Source organism: Pseudochaenichthys georgianus, chromosome 11 (genome assembly GCF_902827115.2).
Source record: "Pseudochaenichthys georgianus chromosome 11, fPseGeo1.2, whole genome shotgun sequence".
NCBI classification, from domain to species: Eukaryota; Metazoa; Chordata; class Actinopteri; order Perciformes; family Channichthyidae; genus Pseudochaenichthys; species Pseudochaenichthys georgianus.
This window is the reverse complement of record NC_047513.1, coordinates 21,441,102-21,463,904: the sequence shown is the minus strand read 5'-3', so window position 1 is coordinate 21,463,904 and position 22,803 is coordinate 21,441,102. Positions and strand designations below refer to the sequence as shown.

Genomic DNA, 22,803 nt, shown 5'->3' with positions numbered 1-22,803 from the left:
AAAATTACCTATCCCACCTTTAAGGACAAACTTCTGGACTCATTTTCATGAAACTTGGGAGAATAATGAACCATGGGCCAAGAAGGAGCTCATAAAATGTTTCCTTTGTGCTATACGACATTTAGCCAACATGAAGGTGGCTCAATCTTTCCATAGAAATTAATAATTTAATTTACCATTTGGAGATGGGGCATGTGGCCGTGGCGAATATCTGCACTCCCTGAGTACCCTGCTAGATTAGAAAGTTAAAAAAAGGTATCTTGCATGAGAGTGAAACCCCATCCAGAGACATCCCCTGATTAATATGTTTTATCAACACTGTACGCGGCGTCAGCTCACTGATTTGCATGATTAATACCACATGGATGCTGCATCAATCTAAGTTACATTTCCATTGCCAGGGTAGTTGGTTGTCTGTCTGACCAAGCACATCATCATCACTTTGGTAATGGATTATGCAGCGGCAGGGATAGGTTTTTTTTTTTTCCCCTAGACTTTGCGACTGAAGAACTCTAAGTGCTGCTTCTCTCTTAAAATAACATTAGCCAGTTCTCAGATGGTGCTTGACTGCTTCCTGCTACTTCTCTCCTCACCAGTTTCTTATCCACAGCCTCTGCACCAACAGATACGATTAATAGACTACAGTATTAATTATCTGGCAGGATATTAGAAATGATATTAGAAAAACATTTTAAATTCAGGATAAAGAATATGGTAATCATCGATGCGTTAAATAAAGCACGGACAATGGAGCTGCTGGTGTGTTAGGTTGCATTTGATACACAGGCTCATGCATGCTCATGTGTGCGCTGTAAATGCAGGAGACCATCACAATTAACTTACACAGCTGACACTGCCTCTGCAAAGTGATGAGGCGTTTAATTCACACATGACTACACCCTGACAGCAAGGGATCTGTGCATTTGACCCGCATCACTCCCCCCCCCCCCCCCTTTGGTGAGAAAGATCCTCAAGAGAAAGCAGAATTCAATTTGATCGTACACTGTGAAAAGCAAAGTCAATCTCTTTAACACTCCGAACCAGCAGCACGTCAAGGTGTAGGATTCATCTCCTGGGTGAGTGATGTGAAAAGCTATTTGTGAACAGCTCAAATTAACTCTCCATTGTGCGTAAATCCTCACGTATTGCTCACACATGATTTCTCTGATGTATCAGTTAGAGTAAAGGCTACAACATAGAGTCTTTCCCCTGGGTTGATAATTGCTCAGGAATTGATGCTCAGGGTTAAAAGGGGCTCTAGATTCAAGATTCAAGGCTAGGTTGTCATGTGCACATTAGCTACAGTAGATATGGCAATGAAAGACTGAAGTCACAGGCTCCTCCAACAGTGCAACATGAATATATATAGGACATACAACTAATAGAACAGATAAAATAGTGCAAGAGAATGTTTTGAGATGTGCAAATAAATACAAATAAAATATAAATAGTGCAAGAAGAGTTAATGGAATATGATATATAGATACATAATTTAAGGATGCAAATAGATGAATGTTTATGGATGTTCTTTACAGAGTTCAGGGGTGTAATAGTCTTAAGGCCTGTAGTCTGAAATGGGGCAAATTGGGATTCACATCCCAATTGTTGTTTGGTGTTTGGATATTTTGATACACTCACTTTAACGTTATCTTGCTGAAAGTACAACAAAAAGATTGAAACATCTCTGATATCTGTGTGATAAATATGAAGCTGGAGATAGAAGGAGAAGGTTAGCTTAGCTTAGGTTAGGTGAGCATAAAGACTGGAAAAAGGGGAAAACAGGTGGCGTGGCTGTGTCCAAAGGTAATGGACAGATATTTGAGTGGTATTTATTTCTTTATGTAACTCTTGGCAAGAAACCAAATCAGCATATTTCCTCAGATGTCAAACTATTCCGCTTCCTATTCATAAAACCTGTACTATAGGCTATATGGCAGGCAGAAAGAGTCTTAATGATAAAACTGAATGCAGAAAGAGATCTGCGAAATTCAGACGGAAACATGGTTCCCTGTTTAATTCAGTTTACATCATTTGAAAATTCCTTTCCCATTTCACGACCGAGTCACGGAAACAGCTCCAGGCCAATATGAAGGCGTGAATATAGAAAGCATGTTAGAAAAGATTAATAATATCTCCAAAACCTGAGGTACACTTGCCTGAGCTAAAGTTAGTTTAATCGAATGTCTTAAAAACACAGCTGGAAAGGAGAAATAAATCAACGACGTCTCATTTTGTCCAAAGGAAATACATAGATTTCCCTGGGGGGGGAGAGACAGTCCATTTAGCAAGCAATCAAGTGATCTGATTAAGTGAAATGAATGGGAATGGGGTGGAATGGTTAATCGCCTGTGGAAACATTTTATCTTGTAGGAACACATTAAAGCTTTTCTGTCAATGTAGGCTATGTATGGAAGGCTGTTAAAAATCGCAGTATGCCGGAGTGTGAATCAACGGCACTCTGGTGTTCTTTTTTGCAGATCACATAATTTCTGCCAAATATGATTCGTCTAAAAAAATCAACATTGCATCAGGAAAGGAAAATCAAATCAAATCAAGTTTTATTTATATAGCACATTTATAAACGATTTTTGGTCGAGCCAAAGTGCTGTACATATAATAAAAATAGCCTACAGTAGAGACACTTTACAGCAAATACAACAGCACAGATTGTTCAGAATATCAGTATGAGAAAAACGACACCCTCTGTCCTTAGACCCTCACATCGTACAAGGAAAAACTTCCAGAGAAAACCCACAGTTTAAGGGGAAATAATGGGAGAAACCTCAGGGAGAGCAACAGAGGAGGGATCCCTCTCCCAGGACGGACAGACGTGCAATAGATGCCGTGTGTAAATCGAAGAGATAATACATTTTACAGCATATAGACCGAATGTTAGGAAATGCATGTGTCTGTAATAAGAAGATGAATCCACGAGGATGTCAGCTACAATCCTGTGGAAGCCATCAGGGAAGCAGCATGACGAGACCCTAGGCAGGACCGCAGAGACAGGTTCAGCCACGACCCGAACGTCCACGACTTAATCCAGAACTCAGGATAGGGGATCCAAGACACAGGACTACAGCAAGAGGATCAGCCTCGACTCCGGATCCCGGCGTAGATATAGATACAAAACAAGAAAAAGAAGAAAAAGAAAAAGAAAAAAAAAGATTTGGCTGAGTTAATCGGAACAAGAGAATACACAGACACAGACAGAGAGGGAAAAGGTCAATGGATAAAAGTTATTCTTGATAACCCTCTAGAAAGATCTCATGAACTTACCCACTCAATCTATCAAGACCCGAGCAGTTCCATTAGAAGTCCAAGGTAAAGGCACAGGCCGGCGCATACCGCTCATGGAATCCCTCACCATATGAACTCTGACCCCTCAAGTGTACAAGTGAAGAGACACCGTGTGTCAGCTCCTTTTTAGAATAGTATTTCTTCTCTTCTCAGGGAAACAAGGGTATGAAAAGAACAGCCAGAAACAGAGGAAGAGAGGCACAACGTGACTACGTAAATGCACTCTCCTAAATATTAAACGAGTAAGAGGTGAAGAAACACAAAGCCAGAAATTGAAATGAAAAGGCACCATCATGCTTCCGCTTAGAATAGGGTGGAAATTATGAAGACCCAAATTATGAAGAGGGGACATGGGATACTAGTGAAGAGGGACAACAGTGAAAAGGCCCAACGTATCCAACGTACTAGCACTCTCCAAAGAGACAGAAAGTCAAAGTATACGCCGAGAGGCACAACGTGACTACGTAAATGCACTCTCCTGTATAACTTAGTTCAAGGGAAATGGGGTGAAAAACTAAACTAATCAAAAGAAGGAAGTAGAGAGGCCTAAATGCCCTCTCCTAGATTCAGTTAAAGGAAAGAACTGGGGAACAAACAAGTACAGGAGGAAAGGCCCAACGAGTCAACGTCAACACACTCCTAGAATAGTTCAAGCTGAAAAGGCGTCCAAGAACGCTCTCCCTCTAGTCCAGGGTGAAAATGTAGGATAAGAAACAGAGATAGAGAGCACAACAACCTATCTCTTCGTCAGATGCACTCCCCCGCCTGGATAAGCGACTCTGTGCCCCATCCCCCTCTACCGGACCTTAGATCCGCAGAGGGGAGGGTAAGAGGGGGGGTTTAGGGTTTTAAAAGAAAACCCCGCAGAGATCCAAAAATGGATGAAGAAGTAATTACAAAACGGTTTATAAAACCAAGAGGTTATTCCTCATATTTCTAAAATGTTCTAATCTAATTCAGTGTTATACCAAATCAGCTCCAAGCAACCAGACGTAGCAACCAGTCAGTCCAGTCAGAAACGTCTCTAAGGTCTCCCCGCCCCCAACCTACTAATCATAAAAAACTCAGAGATCACCTACGTGTATTGGGGTTACAGACGGGGTCCAAAACTAGCAAGCCACATGAATGTCTGGGAGCAAATTCATTTTATATGCTACACAAATATGGCCAGGATCTGTAGAATTTTCGGAATACTGGGTTTCAGATTAAAATGTTCAAAAGGGGGGTTCGTTTAGCATGAAACACTTGAAATAACTAAAGGATAAGTTTAAAAAGAAAGTAGAAAGAAAGTGAGGTCAAAGAAAACTATTGCTGCTAAAAAGTTAGCAATGATTGAGAGTCAGACCGAAACATTTCAGATGTGTGTATCTCACCCCGCACTGTAACTTTAATTCATGTACCTTTTGTTATTCATGTTTTATTATCTTTGCTTTTAAATGAGTCTTTTTAAATGCCATTTTATAATATGTTTCTTAATGCTCATGTCTTTCATTTTCGTAAAGCACTTTGAATTGCCTTGTGTTGAAAGGTGCTATATAAATAAACGTGCCTTGCCTTGAGAAACATCAATAGAATCTGAAGAAAAGTACATTAGATAAAATAAGCAAACAGCATTGTCTCTGAACTGTCCTATTTATATCCCAACCCATGTCCTCTGCATTAGAATGAACACATACTCAACATTTCCGGGCTCTGCCATGTACATTCACTGTGGGAGAGGGAAGTGACAGACTCCAGTTTTCAGCAGACAAGTGTGATATGTGATGTGACTGTTCTCCCCTCACCACCGACATGCTTCTCATAATTAAATACATCGGCCGTGTCACCGGAAATATCACACAAGATCTGCATTCTGCAATTCTGTATCAAAGCCAGCATTAAATAGTGTTTGAATGCACCAAAATGTAGGAATTGAGAGTAAATGTGGGATGTGCAGCTACATTGTTTTAGATTTTGTCTGGAGACATAATCAAAAGCCTTAAAATAGATGATACAGTGTTTGACAAGCTTTCATGTGCCCGTCAGTTGATGAAATGATTGAAAAACAACAGAAACGGCTCCCTTTTTAAATAAAGATCAGCACCTCAACCATCAAGAAAAATGTCATTCATGCAGGGAATAAAACTCAAACTAAATTAATTGTGGTCACTGATGAAGACCAAATGTATGAGCTACAAAAACAACTGAGTTACTTTCTGGATATACAGTGGGGAAAAAAAGTATTTAGTCAGCCACCAATTGTGCAAGTTCTCCCACTTAAAAAGATGAGAAAGGCCTGCAATTTTCATCCTAGGTATACCTCAACTATGAGCAATCAGGCGTCCATTTTAGGTAGCTCTTTCCTTGAGCGTCAGCTTCAGTGTCAGACAGCCGAAGACTGACAAAGATCCTAGATAACAACCTGTCCTTCACTGCAAACATCGCTGCTACAACCCGTTGCTGCAGATACACGCTTTACAACATCAGGAAGATACGTCCCCAGCTGACCCAGAAAGCGACGCAGCTTCTGGTCCAGGCTCTCGTCATCTCACGCCTAGACTACTGCAACTCCCTCCTGGCTGGTCTACCTGCATGTGCCATCCGACCTCTGCAGCTCATCCAGAATGCAGCGGCTCGTCTGGTCTTCAACCTTCCTACATTTTCCCACACCACTCCGCTCCTCCGCTCCCTTCACTGGCTTCCGGTAACTGCTAGAATTCACTTCAAGACACTGGTACTTGCGTACCATGCTGCGAATGGATCTGGCCCTTCCTACATCCAGGACATGGTTAAACTGTACACCCCAGCGCGTGCACTACGCTCTGCATCAGCCAAACGACTCGCTGCACCCTCGCTGCGAGGGGGACCCAAGTTCCCATCAGCAAAAACACGTGGGTTTGCTATCCTGGCTCCAAAATGGTGGAATGAGCTCCCCATTGACATCAGGACGACAGAAAGCTTACACACCTTCCGGCGCACACTGAAAACTCATCTCTTTCGACTCCACCTCGAGCGATAGAATTACTAACAAAGAACTGCTAACAGAGCACTTATATACTAATAAAGGACTGGCTTATCTAAAGCCAGTTGAGTAGCACTTGAAATGCTTGGCTCTATGAAACCTGATGTACTTATATGATTCTGTTTTCTTCAAGGTTGTGTCTTCCTGGTCGAATGTACTTATTGTAAGTCGCTTTGGATAAAAGCGTCAGCTAAATGCAATGTAATGTAATGTAATAATGTAATGAGAGACAAAATGAGAAAAGAAAAAAAATCCAGAAAATCACATTGTCTGATTTTTAAAGAATTTATTTGCAAATTATGGTGGAAAATAAGTATTTGGTCAATAACAAAAGTTCATCTCAATACTTTGTTATATACCCTTTGTTGGCAATGACAGAGGTCAAACGTTTTCTGTAAGTCTTCACAAGGTTTTCACACACTGTTGCTGGTATTTTGGCCCATTCCTCCATGCAGATCTCCTCTAGAGCAGTGATGTTTTGGGGCTGTCGCTGGGCAACACGGACTTTCAACTCCCTCCAAATATTTTCTATGGGGTTGAGATCTGGAGACTGGCTAGGCCACTCCAGGACCTTGAAATGCTTCTTACGAAGCCACTCCTTCGTTGCCCGGGCGGTGTGTTTGGGATCATTGCAATGCTGAAAGACCCAGCCACGTTTCATCTTCAATGTCCTTGCTGATGGAAGGAGGTTGTCACTCAAAATCTCACGATACATGGCCCCATTCATTCTTTCCTTTACACGGATCAGTCATCCTGGTCCCTTTGCAGAAAAACAGCCCCAAAGCATGATGTTCCACCCCCATGTTTCATATGGTGTTCTTTGGATGCAACTCAGCATTCTTTCCCCTCCAAACACGTCTAGTTGAGTTTTTACCAACAAGTTCTATTTTGGTTTCATCTGACCATATGACATTCTCCCAATCCTCTTCTGGATCATCTAAATGCTCTCTAGCGAACTTCAGACGGGCCTGGACATGTACTGGCTTAAGCATGGGGACACGTCTGGCACTGCAGGATTTGAGTCCCTGGCGGCGTAGTGTGTTACTGATGGTAGCCTTTGTTACTTTGGTCCCAGCTCTCTGCAGGTCATTGACTAGGTCCCCCCGTGTGGTTCTGGGATTTTTGCTCACCGTTCTTGTGATCATTTTGACCCCACGGGGTGAGATCTTGCGTGGAGCCCCAGATCGAGGGAGATTATCAGTGGTCTTGTATGTCTTCCATTTTCTAATAATTGCTCCCACAGTTGATTTCTTCACACCAAGCTGCTTACCTATTGGAGATTCAGTCTTCCCAGCCTGGTGCAGGTCTACAATTTTGTTTCTGGTGTCCTTTGACAGCTCTTTGGTCTTGGCCATAGTGGAGTTTGGAGTGTGACTGTTTGAGGTTGTGGACAGGTGCCATTAATACAGTTAACGAGTGGAGGACAGAGGAGGCTCTTAAAGAAGAAGTTACGGGTCTGTGAGAGCCAGAAATCTTGTTTGTTTGTAGGTGACCAAATACTTATTTTACCGAGGAATTTACCAATTAATTCATTAAAAATCCTACAATGTGATTTCCTGGATTCTTTCCCCCCATTCTGTCTCTCATAGTTGAAGTGTACTTAGGATGAACATTACAGGCCTCTCATCTTTTTAAGTGGGAGAACTTGCACAATTGGTGGCTGACTAAATACTTGTTTGCCCCACTGTATGTACATACAAAAATTATAAGGAAACTCCAGGGCACTCTCTCTTTAAACATTTAAAATGACTTATTTATAATGACATAGTCACGCTATAGACCTAAAAACGGCATGAAGCCTTCGTCAGCGAGTCAAACTGATATTAAGAGACGTGGCCATTTTAAATCAGTATTTAACCAAAAAGGGATTTTCCACAGGGACATGGTGATGTGACCTTATGACATAGAGTGAGTGTAGACAAATACAAACCCAGTAGATGGCGTCTTTTGGTTGAAATATAGTACATTAAAGCTGAATTAAACAGCAACATAGTAAAAACTATAAAAGGCAATAGTAACAGAACACAAACAAATGTAGATAGAACAAATACATGTTTACAAAAAGCATAACAAATCTCATTGATTAAAATGATTGTTGGTGAACTTCTTCTGGGATGTAAAATCCATGAATGTCCTATATTTTGATTGTTAGGAATCATATTCAGAAATCCAACCGTTTTCCTTTGCTTCCTTGAGCACGTCCTCTTTCAGTGACAGAGATGTTTTATTTCCAGCTGAAGCAGATTGTGTGCTCCAAAGCCTGTTTAATAATTGAATGTCTCACTTCCCCTGTGACAGAACGTTTAATCAATTTCCACTGTTTGACAGGTTTTTGATGTTTCTGAACCAATTTTCCTTCAATTATTTACCCAAAGTTAAAAAGAATAAATTCCAAATTTGATGAATATATGGAAAAACATTTGCTGTAATCTAAATAAAAGGTGAGGATGTTTAGCAGGTACTGTACTTACAGTGTTTACCATTTTAGTTATGCGTTACTAGCACGCTACAATATACTAATTAGAATTAAAGCACCAATTGAATGTCTAGTTTTGCAGGTCATAAACCAGTATAGGATCAATTGAAATGATCATGGTGCTAGAGAACAATAACAAAGGAAAACATTTGTGCACATTTGACCTGCTGGTGTAACATCCAGGGATCACTAAAGTCACCATCGTTATCTTATTGATTTCTATACTCAATTTCATGACAATCCATCCAATAGTTATAATCTGAACATATCTGTCTCTCAGAGGTGGGAAGTAGTGGAGTACAAATACTTCGTTAATGTACTTAAGTAAATCTTTCTGGTATCAGTACTTTAATCCACTACCTATTTTTCTGACGACTGTTTACTTTTACTTCTTAAACACATATCTGTACTTTCTACTTCTTACATTTTCAAAACAGGCTTGTTACTTTAGTTTTAATCTGTGTTTGGTGGCGTGATCATTATTATTTAGAGTCATTGCTTGCCTGTTGATTTAAACACGATCCGTGTATCCATCATTTCCTGGTTTTCTCTAAAGAAGATCGACCAATGAAAACGTTGTCATGTTGCCGTTGTTCAGCATCGAAACATTCATTAGCTAACAATGACATTATTGTTCTATTAATATAAAGGGAGGTCAGGTACTCTTTAAAACAGCTGGTAGTTATGCATAACTACCAGCTTAAGTACATTTCGAAGCCCATACTTCTTAACTTTTACTAGAGTACTTAGAGTAAAGAAGTTTAGTCAGTACTTCTACTTGAGTAAATCTTTAAACACGAGTATCTGTACTTCTACTTGAGTAAAGGATGTGTGTACTTTTGCCATCTCTGCTGTCTCTTGCTGGTTAAAACAAATGACGACTGAAAGAAAACAAGCATGCTGGCTGATCAGAAACCACCTGTCGTTTCCCTTAGTCTGCAACAGAGGGCTTCTGATCAGAATCATGTGTAAAATATACAGTCTATGGTAAAAAGGCTGAACGACTGACAAGTGAGTTATTATTAAGGGCCAGTCTATTGATGTCATTAACAAAGATAAGGTCCACTCATGTATGGCTGCACACGGGCAATACAAGTAATTGAAAAGGGTGAGATATTATCCACTATCACCTTCATAATCAAGTCAAATATTCTTATCTACTTGTTTGAATTATTCACACTCATGTTTGATTGAGATTTGGGATTGTAAATTGAGAATTAAAAGTTGGCAAATGATCCATCAGCACTAGTGAAGCCTTGACAGTGTCCATTCATTTTGGATTCAAATCCATACACCGCAGAAGGTGAAGAGTTCCGATGTTCTTGTGATTTGTGATGTTTTTCAGCTGGATAATGTTTTGGAAAGCCACGATAAATTTCCCGGTGAGGTCCAAATCTTTTGAAAACACAGCAGTGATAGGTTAAGCCAAATAAGTAACAAGCAGGCTGCCTTTGATGCTCTATCGGCTGGTTTCAACGATGTGGATTAGATCAGCCAATCACAACACTGGCTTTCGCTGTCTAAACTAAAAAAGTGTTTGAATCGAGGCATGTATGTGAAAAAGAACCCCTAAAAGGTGGAGTCAGCGATTCCGGAGAAAGATCGCTGGTATTTTAACTCGACACCCCAACATCTACCCCCCTGTCCTTTTCACTCCTTCCTCTTTATACATCCATGGCCTCTTGTGCACGAGCATGAACTCCATGACTCGCTGATTGATATGATAACAAGCTACCACAGAGCTGTAAGGCCACATATCTTTTTAAGTGCACCAAGTGAATGGACAGTGAGCAGACCAGGAAGAGATATTTGCTGAATTTGATCAAATGTTTATTTATGTTTTAGATGACAGCAGCTTTAAAAATTAGAAAAATGTCTGACTGCATCATTTGATCAGATTATTCTTTCAATTTGTTATAGACGTTCCCTTTTATTCCTTACTGTGCTCAAGTGGTATTGAGGCTTTTGTGTTTCACATCCTACTACGAAATATATTATCTTACGTCATCTCTTGTTTCTTTTACAAGAAAATCTGAGATGGTTCCTGTGAGACTGACCGTTGAGCGGCCCAGACCAAGCAAGGAGGCAGAACGTCCAAAAATATAACCCGACGTGGGCATTTATTAAAATCATGTACACAAAGTTCACAGCCTCAATCCTGCTGTTCTCCTTGCACACATCCTGCAGCCACAAGGATCTCACACCCAGTTACAAGGAAACAGCACCTAAATACACACATACTAACAAGACACAGGTGAGGGGGGAGGAGACAACACAGGACACCAGGTGCACACAATCATCAACCACAGACATCAACATATTATTTGCACCCTGATTACTCTCAACCGCTGTCATCCAAACTCCCCTTTCACTAGCAGGAACCACGCCACAACAATGTGATGTTTGTAAGTTTATTGAAGTAACATGTGAATGATATGAGGGGGGTGAAGAGATGATCTGGGAGGACGAGCTGTGGTCCGTGCAGTGGGAGACTCAGAGTGGGGGTTCCGTCTCCGGCATGATCTGCGTGGGCTGATTACGGGCCCCCCAGACGATACCTGGGATTAAGGTGTTAGTATACGCAGTATATAAACGTGCACCGTTTAAATATAGATGGTGACGGGCAGAGGATGTTGGGATGAAGGGGGGAGGGAGGGAGGGATGTAGGGATGAGGGATGTTGGGATGAAGGGATGAGGGAGGGAGGGATATGAGGGATGTTGGGATGAGGGATGTTGGGATGTAGGGATGTTGGGATGAGGGATGTTGGGATGTAGGGATGTTGGGATGAGGGATGTTGGGATGTAGGGATGTTGGGATGAGGGGATGTAGGGATGTGGGGATGAGGGATGTTGGGATGTAGGGATGTTGAGGGAGGGAAGAAGGGATGGGTGGATGTATCGCTCGGTGTGAGTCGGAAGGGGAACTGTATGGGTAGAAAGGGAGAGGGAGGGAGGGTGGGTTGAAAGGATGGAGACGAGCAGTGGCCGGAAGTTTTGCCGGATATAAATAGGGGTGGCCGTGGTTCGAGGCGGAGTTTTAGGCGTGGCCATGCTCCTGAACCTATGTTAACATTTTAACCTCATATCTTTTCAGGCGGAGCCGAGGACCCGACCAGCACCTGCCAGACGACATTCCAATAAATACGGTTTAATCAGTTAAAAAATACTACCTCAATAATTAGTATAAATTATGTGCAAATATGTAATGTCAACTGTACTGGGCAATCACGCTAATAAAGTGCAATATTACCCGGCCCGAAGCCGTCAGTCCTGTCACATTTCCTATCCTGTCTTTTCTCAACTACAGTTATTCTGAATGCCTTCAGTAAAAAGCTGCCAAAGTCATGTCCATTTTTCCTTCCTGGAAAAACTACCAAATGGAAATGCAATGAAATAAAACTGCCGCATTTCAGACATGACTGATTTTTAACTTATGGTTATTTGAACTAATTTAACGACTGAGAGACTTCAGGGAAGCCTTACTTCTTAATTATCTACACGATCTGCCTAATCAGAAGCCAGGCAGTGGCGCTGCATCAGAAATGCAATGCTATCTCTGTATCTAGGCCTCACATGTTTACTGCTCCGTCTGGAGTCCCTCCTGAAGTGAAAGTGTGTCATCTAATGTATGCAGCCAACAGTCGCTGCTCCTGAGCTGTTCTGGGTATTACATAAACTAAACAGATATGCAGTGTGGAAATGGCCTCCTGTCAGAGTGTGTGCCGCTCTTATACGGTTCCTCTCGCTCCCTGCAACTGCAGCGATAGCGTCTCCGAAGACTTGCACTATGGGGAGACTTGTTCTGCATTATCATTAAAGACACATATGGGGTGTGGGGCACCGCAGCGCTGCATGTATGTCACACTGGATCAAAAAGTAGCCGTACGCTATGTGCAGATTGCAGCCTCTCCGTAGGCGCATTTGCTGAATATCAGTATTTGTTCTGCTATTTTGTATGGCATATCACACAGAGAAGCGCCCCTAGATTGTGATGAGACAGAGCTAGAGAGTCACAGCCCTCTGCCTCCATATTCCTAAGAAGCAGCAATTGTCAGAATGTGAAGATGTCAGGCAAGTTTTCCATCAGAGCATGTCATCCTGCGCGAGAGAGAAACCAGCGTGTCGAGTGCAAATGTTCCCTTTTAATATTTCCAGCAGCGTGCTACACTTTAACAGCTGACACAATCCCACCTTCGACACTATTATAAAAAGGAAGCTGTTTTTTGTATGTTATGGCTCTATCTTTTATCCAACGTTCACCATGGCGTTGTCACTAAGACGCACACACTCCACATGCCACGAAGCACACAGCAAAGCATCATCAGTGAGTAATTGAGAGTGACTGCAGGGCAGAGCGTCAACACCAGGGGGAACAGAGCGACCTGGCGCTGGCTCCACATTTCACCATCTCACTCAGCAGCTGGTGATCAAACCAATCCGATATGGCTGGAAAACTCACTCCCCCCCCCCTTTCTATTTCTCTTCTTCTTCTCTCATTACCCTCGGAGCAGCTTGATTCACGTCTCCATCGCAGCTAAATGTGGATGATAACCGGTCTTTCTCTGATGAGTCACACTTAAATGGATACGCAATGATTTACAGTGAGAGCAAAAGTATTGTCTGGGTTGCATTTCATGAATAAAGCCTTCCAGTGATACACATTTTAAAGGGGCCCAATTATGCTTTTTGGGGTTCTCCCTTTCCTGTAGTGTTTTACATAAGTGTTGATGTAAATGTTAATAGTCTGCAAAGGCTTACACCCTAAAGTACTCTCGAGAGGGAGTTTCTCTCCCACACACTCCCCCCCCCCCCTGCCTGAAACACCTCCATTGGACTCCTTTGTTTGCTTCTGTAATATAATGACATCATTATGTAACACTTTTGCTTCTACTGGCTAGAGCTCCAACACATTGTACCTGATAGGCCAAGGGGCGGGACATCTATAAGCGGTTGATACATCACAACAGAGCCTGCCAGCTAACCAATCAGAACAGACTAGGCTCTGGTTTCAGACAGAGGGGGAAAAGAGGTGCTGCATCACAGGCAGTATGAGAAAAATGAAGATCTTTTTCAACATTAAAGCATGGAAACATGTCACAGCAGAGGCACAGAATACATGTATGAAACCTGAACATGAGCAATAAAGGGCCCATAATAGGCAGAAAACACATTTTCAACATTATGATTACTTACAATTAACAAACAGCTAAATGGATACATTGACATCAGATATGGTCAGTTTATTGCTTTATTTATCACTTATTTATCACAAAAATATTGTTAATCACATCCTTCACTTCCTTTTTTACAACATAAGGCCGCTTGAGTTACCGACAGCTTTATTACACCAGTCACGGTGTTGAATTCCAGCATTATTATTTGTGCATGTTTACCACAACTGAAATGTCTCCACTGGGAATTGTATCATTATAAACAGAAGATATGTTCATGGTATTGGAAAGCAGCACTGCACGGTCCATTAGTGCTGGGTGATAATCAGCTACTTTACAGGTTCAAATGCTCCACAGATCCATGGGAAGTCACAACTGTTTACGACCTGGGCTTAGTTGATATAAAAGCACTATATGACCTGCCAGAGAGATATGATCCTCGACTGGAGAATATCAGTTTTATTGCAGCCAAGTGTCCCGTATCAAATTAGCACACAATATAACGACAGCGTAAATTGTATTTGACTATGGAGGACATGTCTGGCACAACAGATGGTCACAGGGGACAATAAATAACCCTTTTAATAACAGACAGAATATTTATACTGCACTCACTGGCTAAAGACACAAACTGATAGGAATGGAAAAGCTGTCACTTCTTAAGTGTTCAATACATAAAGCATGAGCACTATATTAAAAGGGTGATCTCTCCTGTTCCTGTTTGATCCAATCTGTGATGGTTAATACTCATGAAGCAGCTTTTTTTTAAGTCTTAAATCATATCAGGGTCTTGCTAGAGCCCGTGGACACCTAAAGAACCACCTGTTAAAACCTTTCTGGGCATGTGATACTCTTCTGTTAATATGAGATCAAGCTTTATCACCAAAAACATTTATACAATGCCGAGACAGCGGCCCAACTCCTTCCCTCTATGGAGCTGGCTATAATCTTCCTACAGTCATTTGGTCAATTCCACTTATCAGCGAGCTCTGTCTGCACACTCGTGTAGCACTCACAAGCCCGCAAAAGCTTTTATGGATTACTGGGAACTTTAACCCCACAAATTACGTCCGTCTTTCAATATTGTCTTGTGTGCCTTTTATCCTAGAGTTCAGCTATCACATGACACAATGCCCTGCACACTGCACTAAATATATGTTCAGAGCGGTAAGAGAGTGAAATACAGTAAAGCACATCTTGCGCTGTCCCTTTAAGCTTGTATATGAGCTCATACGCACAGATGTTACGATGTTCATGCACATCATTGTACAATCATAATATTTGGCAAATTAAAAGATTCTGATTCCACTGTCGGACTGGCAAAATTGTGTTTTTCCATCTTCTATTTATCCTTCTTGGAGTTTACATTCATGTTTCAGTTGGATCGTTTTCTAACAAAGCTCCTTTGAGAGCAAGGGGCCAGCAGCTTGTGAAGGTTAATGGTAAGGAAGAGGTCACAAATTGCTTCATTCAGGCTCCTCCATTATCTGCTCCTGCTGCCAAAAAACTGTACTCTTGATGGCTTCCATTCATAAATCAAATCTCAAGCAGACGAGTAACAAGTGCTCATCTGAGGAGGATTGGGCTGGCGCGAGTCCAAAAGATAAGTCGTCCGCTGCACACCTCCGACACGGAGAGGGAGAGCTGGTGATAAAGAATTGGGAGAGGACCAGAAAATCTATCAGGAAGCCATCTGGCAGCCCGGCGCTCCGGAGACAACCAACAACTGTGTCCTCCTCCGCTGTGTTTCCCTCGGTCCCTCTGCATCGCCTGAGGGAGAGCCACACAAGTGACTGCAACAACAGGGAGATCTATAGCCGTCTGGTTCTGACCGATGGAAGCAGGAGGCAGTGTGCACAAATCAGTACAACTACCAGAGTCACACCTGTGCACTCAAAGGGGGAAAACATCGTCCCTGTGGGTGCTGTAGGAGCATACATACATGTGGTAAGCAGCTTTGTAACAATTCTTCCTTCCGTACTCATTATATCTGAGACATAATTTAGAGTCAGTACAAAAGTATCCTCCGCAAGTGATATCTTCAATTATAATTACAGTTTGTTTTACATTAAGACACTCTATGGGCTTCAAGTGTGAAGTTAAGATGAGGAAGAGGATGTTATTATTGCAATTTGCACTTATGATCATTAAGTGAATACATTCCCACATATTTATAATTAAAGTATTTAGTTTTATGTAGAAATTAAATATTTTAAATAAACATAGTTGACACGACATGACAGAAAATATGGCTATGATGTAGTCTTTTGAACTGCAAATCCTTTAAAGACCACATGACAGAGGCAAGTACATTACGTTGAAAACAAGGAAGCCAAAACCTCCCGAATGACGGATTTCATTTTACCTCAAAGTTTCATTTGAAAAGCTAAATGACTTGGAGTCTCCTGTTATCAGTAGTTAGGTGATTAAATTAAGGAAGTACTGGGTACTTGCATAATGCCTGTGATTTAAAGGTCACCTATCATGCAATATTTAGGCAATAGCATAGGTCTCAGATATATAAAAATGTATAAAAAAGATGTCTATGAAGTGTTTTGCTCAAAATACCAAACAGATCACCCATTCTAGCCATGCCTCATATCCCTCTATTTCACTTCCCGTTTCAAAAGTGCTGATTCGGGGTATAAAGCTTTAAAAAAAAAATGAAAAAGAGGGGGCGGAGCTTAGGCCTGCTCATGCGGACCCGGCAGATACTGTCCTAAAATAAATGCTGCCAAAAACCACATCAAGGATTATTTCTGAAACAGTATGGAGCTCAAAGGCTTTCCTCTTTGCCGGTTTACCGACAAGGTGGAGTTCCTTTTTATTTCCTGCTTCTTCACACATGTGCTCTCTCTCCAGTACTGGTTAGCTCTGAGTGTTAGCGATGCTTGCTAATGTAAACAAGGGCCTTGATTCTGATAGCAACTTTCTGATAGGGCCGTGGGTCCACCATGTGGGTGCCATCCGATATGACGTAAATAACGTCATATCGGATGGCAAATCTAGATCAGCTCGTTGTAGCCCCGTTTTTCAGAGATTTGTGCACGGAGGAAAAGAGAGAGGGTTTTATTTTCTGACACTTTGTGAGTTCCCTGACATGCCGGGGGCACATATTTATGTATAAAAGACATCAAAAAGTGCATTTTGCATGATAGGTCCCCTTTAAGGCTTTTCCTAAGCCACTGTGTGTAAGAGAACGAAATACCTGAATATTTCTCCAACTTTCTCTCTACGAAGAGAGAAAACAGTGAAAGAGAGGAACTCTCAGAGAGGAGCGTTGGCCCCCTCTACAGGAGAAGTTGAAACATTTTGAAAATGCCTCATGATGCGGCTCTGCAAATGTCAGCCACGAGCACATGAGGGGCTTTGAGTTTGTTAAAAGAGGTGTAAAACTGTTATTTTCATTAAGACCGACACACCGACGTTTCAGTGTCCATGTGTGCGTGAAGAAAGTGCTAAGTTGAGCTAAAAGATCGCCCCACTAGAGAAGTGTGCAAAGGAGAAAAAAATGAAAAATATCAGCATGTAAAATTGCAGGTTCTCAATAATTGTCAAGTGCCTTCTTGATTAGAAAAAACTATGCATATTTCAGTTGGCTCCTGTCTCCCAGCAACAGCATCCTAGAAAAAATATCCCCCTATATATTTACAAAGTAATTAAAGTAAGTACTTGTCGGTATCATTTCTAATTGGTCCATTGAGTCCAGCTGGCACAACAATGTGAGGAAAACATATCCCTCCACAGGATATCAGCCCTGAATGAAAAATCTAAATATCTGCTAGTTTGATACCATTACATTCTCTCCTCAAAGAACCACTTCTGGTGCGGGCTGTCGGAGCAGGGCTGGAGTGAGGGGGCTGGGGTCCCGTTGTCTGTCTTGTCTACCGCCTGCACACACTTCTGGCTCAGCTCATGGTACAGGCTACCGTCCTGAAACAGAGATGTGGAGAAAATGCATTTTAAATCAAAGTTATTTTCTGGTTATTCGCTCGAATGGCAAGAGCAGTTAGAAAGTAGCTATTAGCGCTATCCAAGACATGTTTAAATAATCAGCAGCTCAATAAAGTGAGATTATCTTTGTCAGTTTACTTCTCTCTTTATATACAACTATATTATGCCTTGACACAGCACGGTGTAACTACACTGAAAACAGGCTTAACAAGTAGCAGTGTCGTGCGGAGAAGAATGCTAACGGTGTGATTTACAGTTTGGTATCAGCTACACAACTGTGGAGTATCTCTGTATGTGAATTACAGCAGATTTTGGCCGTGCAAGGACGTTGTGATTCAAATATCTCAGCTTCAATCCAGTAATAACACTTTTGAGATTATTATATTGTAGCAGATTTGTAAGGACATACTTCACCATTGTCTGTGGTTAAAAACTAGCAATCAACTTATGTGCCTTTTCTGGGATGTTTTACCTTCACACAAGAGTTGGACAGTGTCAATGTGTTACTATGGAAACAGAGTGTTGAAAGTAACGTTTTCACATACTTGTTGAGCTTTTAGCAGGTCAATAAACAACACAAGCGTTGTATAGTCAAAAATACAGGTTGTTCTCGTCTCTTTTTTTTCACAACTTCTACAGTAGTATCAATGAAATAAAATAATAATGATGAGAATTTATGAATAGGACAACTTTATATATTGCCAAAAACCCTAAAACAATAAGGATATTTTAAAACAAATGAAGATAATAAAATCATCACAGGATGTTCTTGTATGGGACAAAAGAATCACATCCCTACTAATAAAAGAGGAAAGGCTTTTAGATGATTGGATTGGTTAAGAGCTGGAAAACAGGGGATAGAAACAGTAAGAGCATTAGTGGTGGTTCAAGAAGGAAAGTAATATCAGAACCTCATTTTATCATGCACTTTTACTGCCACCATGATGTCACTTCCTGTCTCTCCGCACACACTGCCTCTTTGTGTATACCAGGATTGAGCTCCTTACCTCCCGGAGGACAAACTTCTGGTCTTGAGGCATGGGTTGTCCTCGTTTCCGACACAGCTGGAGGGTCAGGTAGGTGCTGATGGGGTCACCCACAACACACCCAGCAGGCTCCCTGGTGTTGTAGCGGATCTCACCCTCTGTGGAGTACTCAAAGAACTGCGGGAGGAAGTGCAAAATGTGTAATGTAAATTAAACTTTTTTTTTTTTTTTTAAATCTCACTTAATATTCCACATGATATAGAGTCAAATCAATGTCATGTCATGCATGTAACTTAATTGTTAATTTTCCACTGCAAGTCAAATGATTGCTATAACCAAAACACAAATGCATTTAGGTTTTGCAATATTTCAGAGGGTCATGTTAGACACAGAGAATGCCCATGTATGTTTGCATGTTTATGTGTGACTCAGAAGAAGCCATGCAGCAGGAAGGATAACAGACCCCGCATACTGAGAGATGGCTTGTGAGTGTGTTTTTTTATTTATTGTACTACACATACAAACATGTGTAATGCAGGTGTGTGTTTAGGGTGAGTTTACATCATGCAGTCCCATAAGACAGGCAGCAAAAGCCTTGGTTCCTAGGATACGTCAGTGTGTGTGTGCGTGTGTGTGCGTGTGTGTGTGTGTGTGTGTGTGTGTGTGTGTGTGTGTGTGGTGTGTGTGTGTGTGTGTGTGTGTGTGTGTGTGTGTGTGTGTGTGTGTGTGTGTGTGTGTGTGTGTGTGTGTGTGTGTGTGTGTGGTGTGTGTGTGTGTGTGTGTGTGTGTGTGTGTGTGTGTGTGTGTGTGTGTGTGTGTGTGTGTGTGTGTGTGTGTGTGTGTGTGTGTGTGTACCAGTGGGCTGCTGGAGAAACAGTGGTACATTTCTGCTTCCTTGACCACAGAGCATACAGGTGTGTCACAAAGGTCGACATATCATTTTTCAACCTGGGAAAAGGCTAACTAGTTCCCTAATGCAAAATTTGTAAGATAGCAATACCCACCTTTGTCAAGTTAAGACGACTGAAGTCTTAGAAGTGGTGATAATGATTGATGAAATAGTTCTCCAGTAAAACTAAGACTAATCAAACATTTCACAATGCTAAAGGAAGACATGTAATGCCCATGCCCATTTCAACGGACTGAAGTGACCCTTTAATGGCTAATGTCCTGGGAGACTGGCGTGCATTACCTGGTTCTGCCCCATGCCGTGACACTGGTACAGGATGACTCTTTGTCCCACCACGTTGTGCTCGTCTGTAGGGTTGTAGTCGAAACAGTAGTTGGATTTGCCGCGGCTCTTCAGCTATAATGGAGAAACTAATAAGGTCAATAAACCTTTGAAATTAGATGATGCCAAAAGACAGACTACTCATTAAAAATTGAAATGGATGCACTATATTTTTCGATTTAGCTAGTGAATGTATATGTGTACATTATGTAAATGAAATTAAAGGGGGTTGGTTGCAGGTGGGGGGGTTTATTTGATGTTGTCATATCACTGCTGTCTGGGGCGAACGTCCACTATGTGCAAACGCTTTTTTGTTTTTCCATATTTCCACTCGACTTTAAATGTAGCATTATCTGATTATTTGCATGTGTGCACCTATACCTGTGTGTATTTGTACTGTATTTGTAGAGTGGACAACTGAATATACCCTGAGGAAAGATCTTCATTATAAAAAAGAAATAATGTAATTGAACTTTCTTACAAAACAAACAGACAAAAGCTCCTTAGTTGTGTTCTCACCATTCCAAACATGCCCGGCTTATCCTCTGGGACGTGAATGTCGGGGTAAATATTATCCAGATACCACCTGAAGTTCTTACAGCCCAGCTTCTCTCTGAGCTTCCTCCGCGCTGTCACATCTCCAAAGGCCTCCTGAAATCAAAGACCACAAATGAGTTTATCAGAACACTTCTGCCATAATAACCTGAGAATCAAAACACTCACAGGAATAACAAAATTGGTACGGCGTTCAAAATAAAAAACTTGTGTGTGTCAGTGTGTGTGTGTGTGTGTGTGTGTGTGTGTGTGTGTGTGTGTGTGTGTGTGTGTGTGTGTGTGTGTGTGTGTGTGTGTGTGTGTGTGTGTGTGTGTGTGTGTGTGTGTGTGTGTGTGTGTGTGTGTGTGTGTGTGTGTGTGTGTGTGTGTGGGCTCTTGATACTGCAGTGTCAGAGAGGACACACTCAGAGGTTAGTTTTGTGCTGAAATGGTATACAACAGCACCATCTATAGTTGTAATATAGTAATAATAGGACACTTACAAGGCTTCTAACCCAAGGGAAAAACCAGACGGTAAACACAAGGTTTAAGATACTTCAATATAAATGTTCGTCATACTGCTCGTCAGACTTCATAATACATCTGCTGATTCTAACAGCTGTTTGCACTGAATGTTTGAACGAGGTATTATTTCACTTTCTATGGGAATTCCCAAAAGATACAAACTTTTTAAGGATTTAATAAAACATTTGTTCTACAGGTTTAATACAAACTTTTTTTTAAATGTCAAATTTCTATATTAAGTCTTCCTGATATATTCCAAACACACAAGCATCGGAGCAGACTAAACTTCTGGATTGTTCCTAGCAAAGACAGCCATGGCATTTTGAAAGACTAGGACGCTCCTTCCTTGAGGATGTGGAGATCTAAAAATGTATCCGTCTTGAAAAAACTAGTTTACATTGACAAAGGGCAAAAATAATGACTTTGTTCAGCTGTGGGAACCTTAAATAAACACCATGGAAGTTGAAAAAAGTAGGCTCTACCTGAAAGTTTAAAATTATAAACAGTTGTAGTGATGAACAACAGGCAGAGCCCAGCGCTCTGAAATCTGTGATGCGACCGGCTGGCCTGCATTGTTATCACCCAGGAAGAGCGCCTCTTCAACCCCTGTTCCTACTAGGAAACAGCCGTGGACAGCTGCTAAAGGGAGAACTATAAACAATCCTCCTAAACCACAGAGTGTGCCAATCCAGAACAGATACGATCCACTGACCCAGAACCGGAGATCTCTTTCTGATGACCTGGATAACCTGTCCGCTTCATACAGCAGGGTAAGGACCAATATCTACTCCAAAAGTAAAAGGCTAGAGGGAAAGCTAACGACTGGGCCTGAAACTCTGATTGTGGGTGACTCTGCTGTAAGAGATGTAAAAGGTCTGTGTAATAAAAACAACACCAAAGTACTCTGTTTTCCCAAGGATGTGGTCTCTGACTTGGCTGAGAAGATCCTGCATATTGGGGCTGAACATCCGACTGTAAAGAATATGGTACTGCACATTGGAACAAATGATGTTGTGAAACAACAATCAGAAGTGCTGAAAAAAGACTTTAAATGTCTGTTGGAAACTGTCAGCTCTCTAAATGCAGAGGTGTTCATCAGTGGCCCTCTACCGCCAGTCAGAAGAGGAGCGGAGAGATTCAGCAGATTGTTTGCACTGAACACCTGGCTTTCAACTGTCTGTACTGACCATTCTGTCCATTTTATTGACAACTTTTCTGGGACCGCAGACATCTTTTTAAGGCAAATGGAGTTTGTCTGAACAAGTCAGGAGTGAAATTGTTTATCTCTAACGTATTCAACTGTCTACATCATCAATCTGTTCCCTCTGCCAAGGACAAGCAACAAGAGGAATCAAAACAAGAGAAAGACACAACACATCACTCAGAAAACCTTGAAAATCTATCACTGCACCCGCCTGAGGAATGTCTTGATTATGGGAGACAAATGGAGGAGTCTCCACCGCCCTTCACCGCCAGTTGAGTAATTTCTTGCATTTTATATAGTTGTTTCGATGTGTTCCAGTCAGGCTTTCGTCCAAACCACAGCACTGAGACTGCTCTTGTAAAGGTCTTCAATGACATCCACTTAAACACAGACAGTGGCAGAACTTCAGTGTTTTTCATT

At 41.5% G+C, this 22,803-nt stretch overlaps 1 protein-coding gene across 1 annotated transcript; it reads right to left on the bottom strand.

Annotated features, from left to right (window-relative positions):
* Positions 1–16,771: 16,771 nt before the first annotated feature.
* On the bottom strand, positions 16,772–22,132 carry LOC139434809 (polypeptide N-acetylgalactosaminyltransferase 12-like). Its single transcript, XM_071204760.1, has 5 exons — positions 22,112–22,132; positions 20,640–20,771; positions 20,082–20,195; positions 18,911–19,066; positions 16,772–17,882 (listed from the first exon to the last, which is right to left on the bottom strand). Exons 1-5 carry the CDS (start codon positions 22,130–22,132, stop codon positions 17,745–17,747), a joined length of 561 nt encoding a protein of 186 aa, XP_071060861.1. The 3' UTR covers positions 16,772–17,744.
* Positions 22,133–22,803: the final 671 nt, after the last annotated feature.

Bases quoted from the DNA above. Each gene is read 5' to 3' on its own strand.
- LOC139434809 (XM_071204760.1), bottom strand. From the start codon at position 22,132: ATGCAGGATCTTCTCAGCCAA. The intron at 19,067-20,081 runs GTAATGCACGCC...TTCCTCCCGCAG, and splicing joins ACGGCATGGGGCAGAACCAG to TTCTTTGAGTACTCCACAGA. The intron at 17,883-18,910 runs GTAAGGAGCTCA...TCTCTGTTTCAG, and splicing joins AGAAGTTTGTCCTCCGGGAG to GACGGTAGCCTGTACCATGA.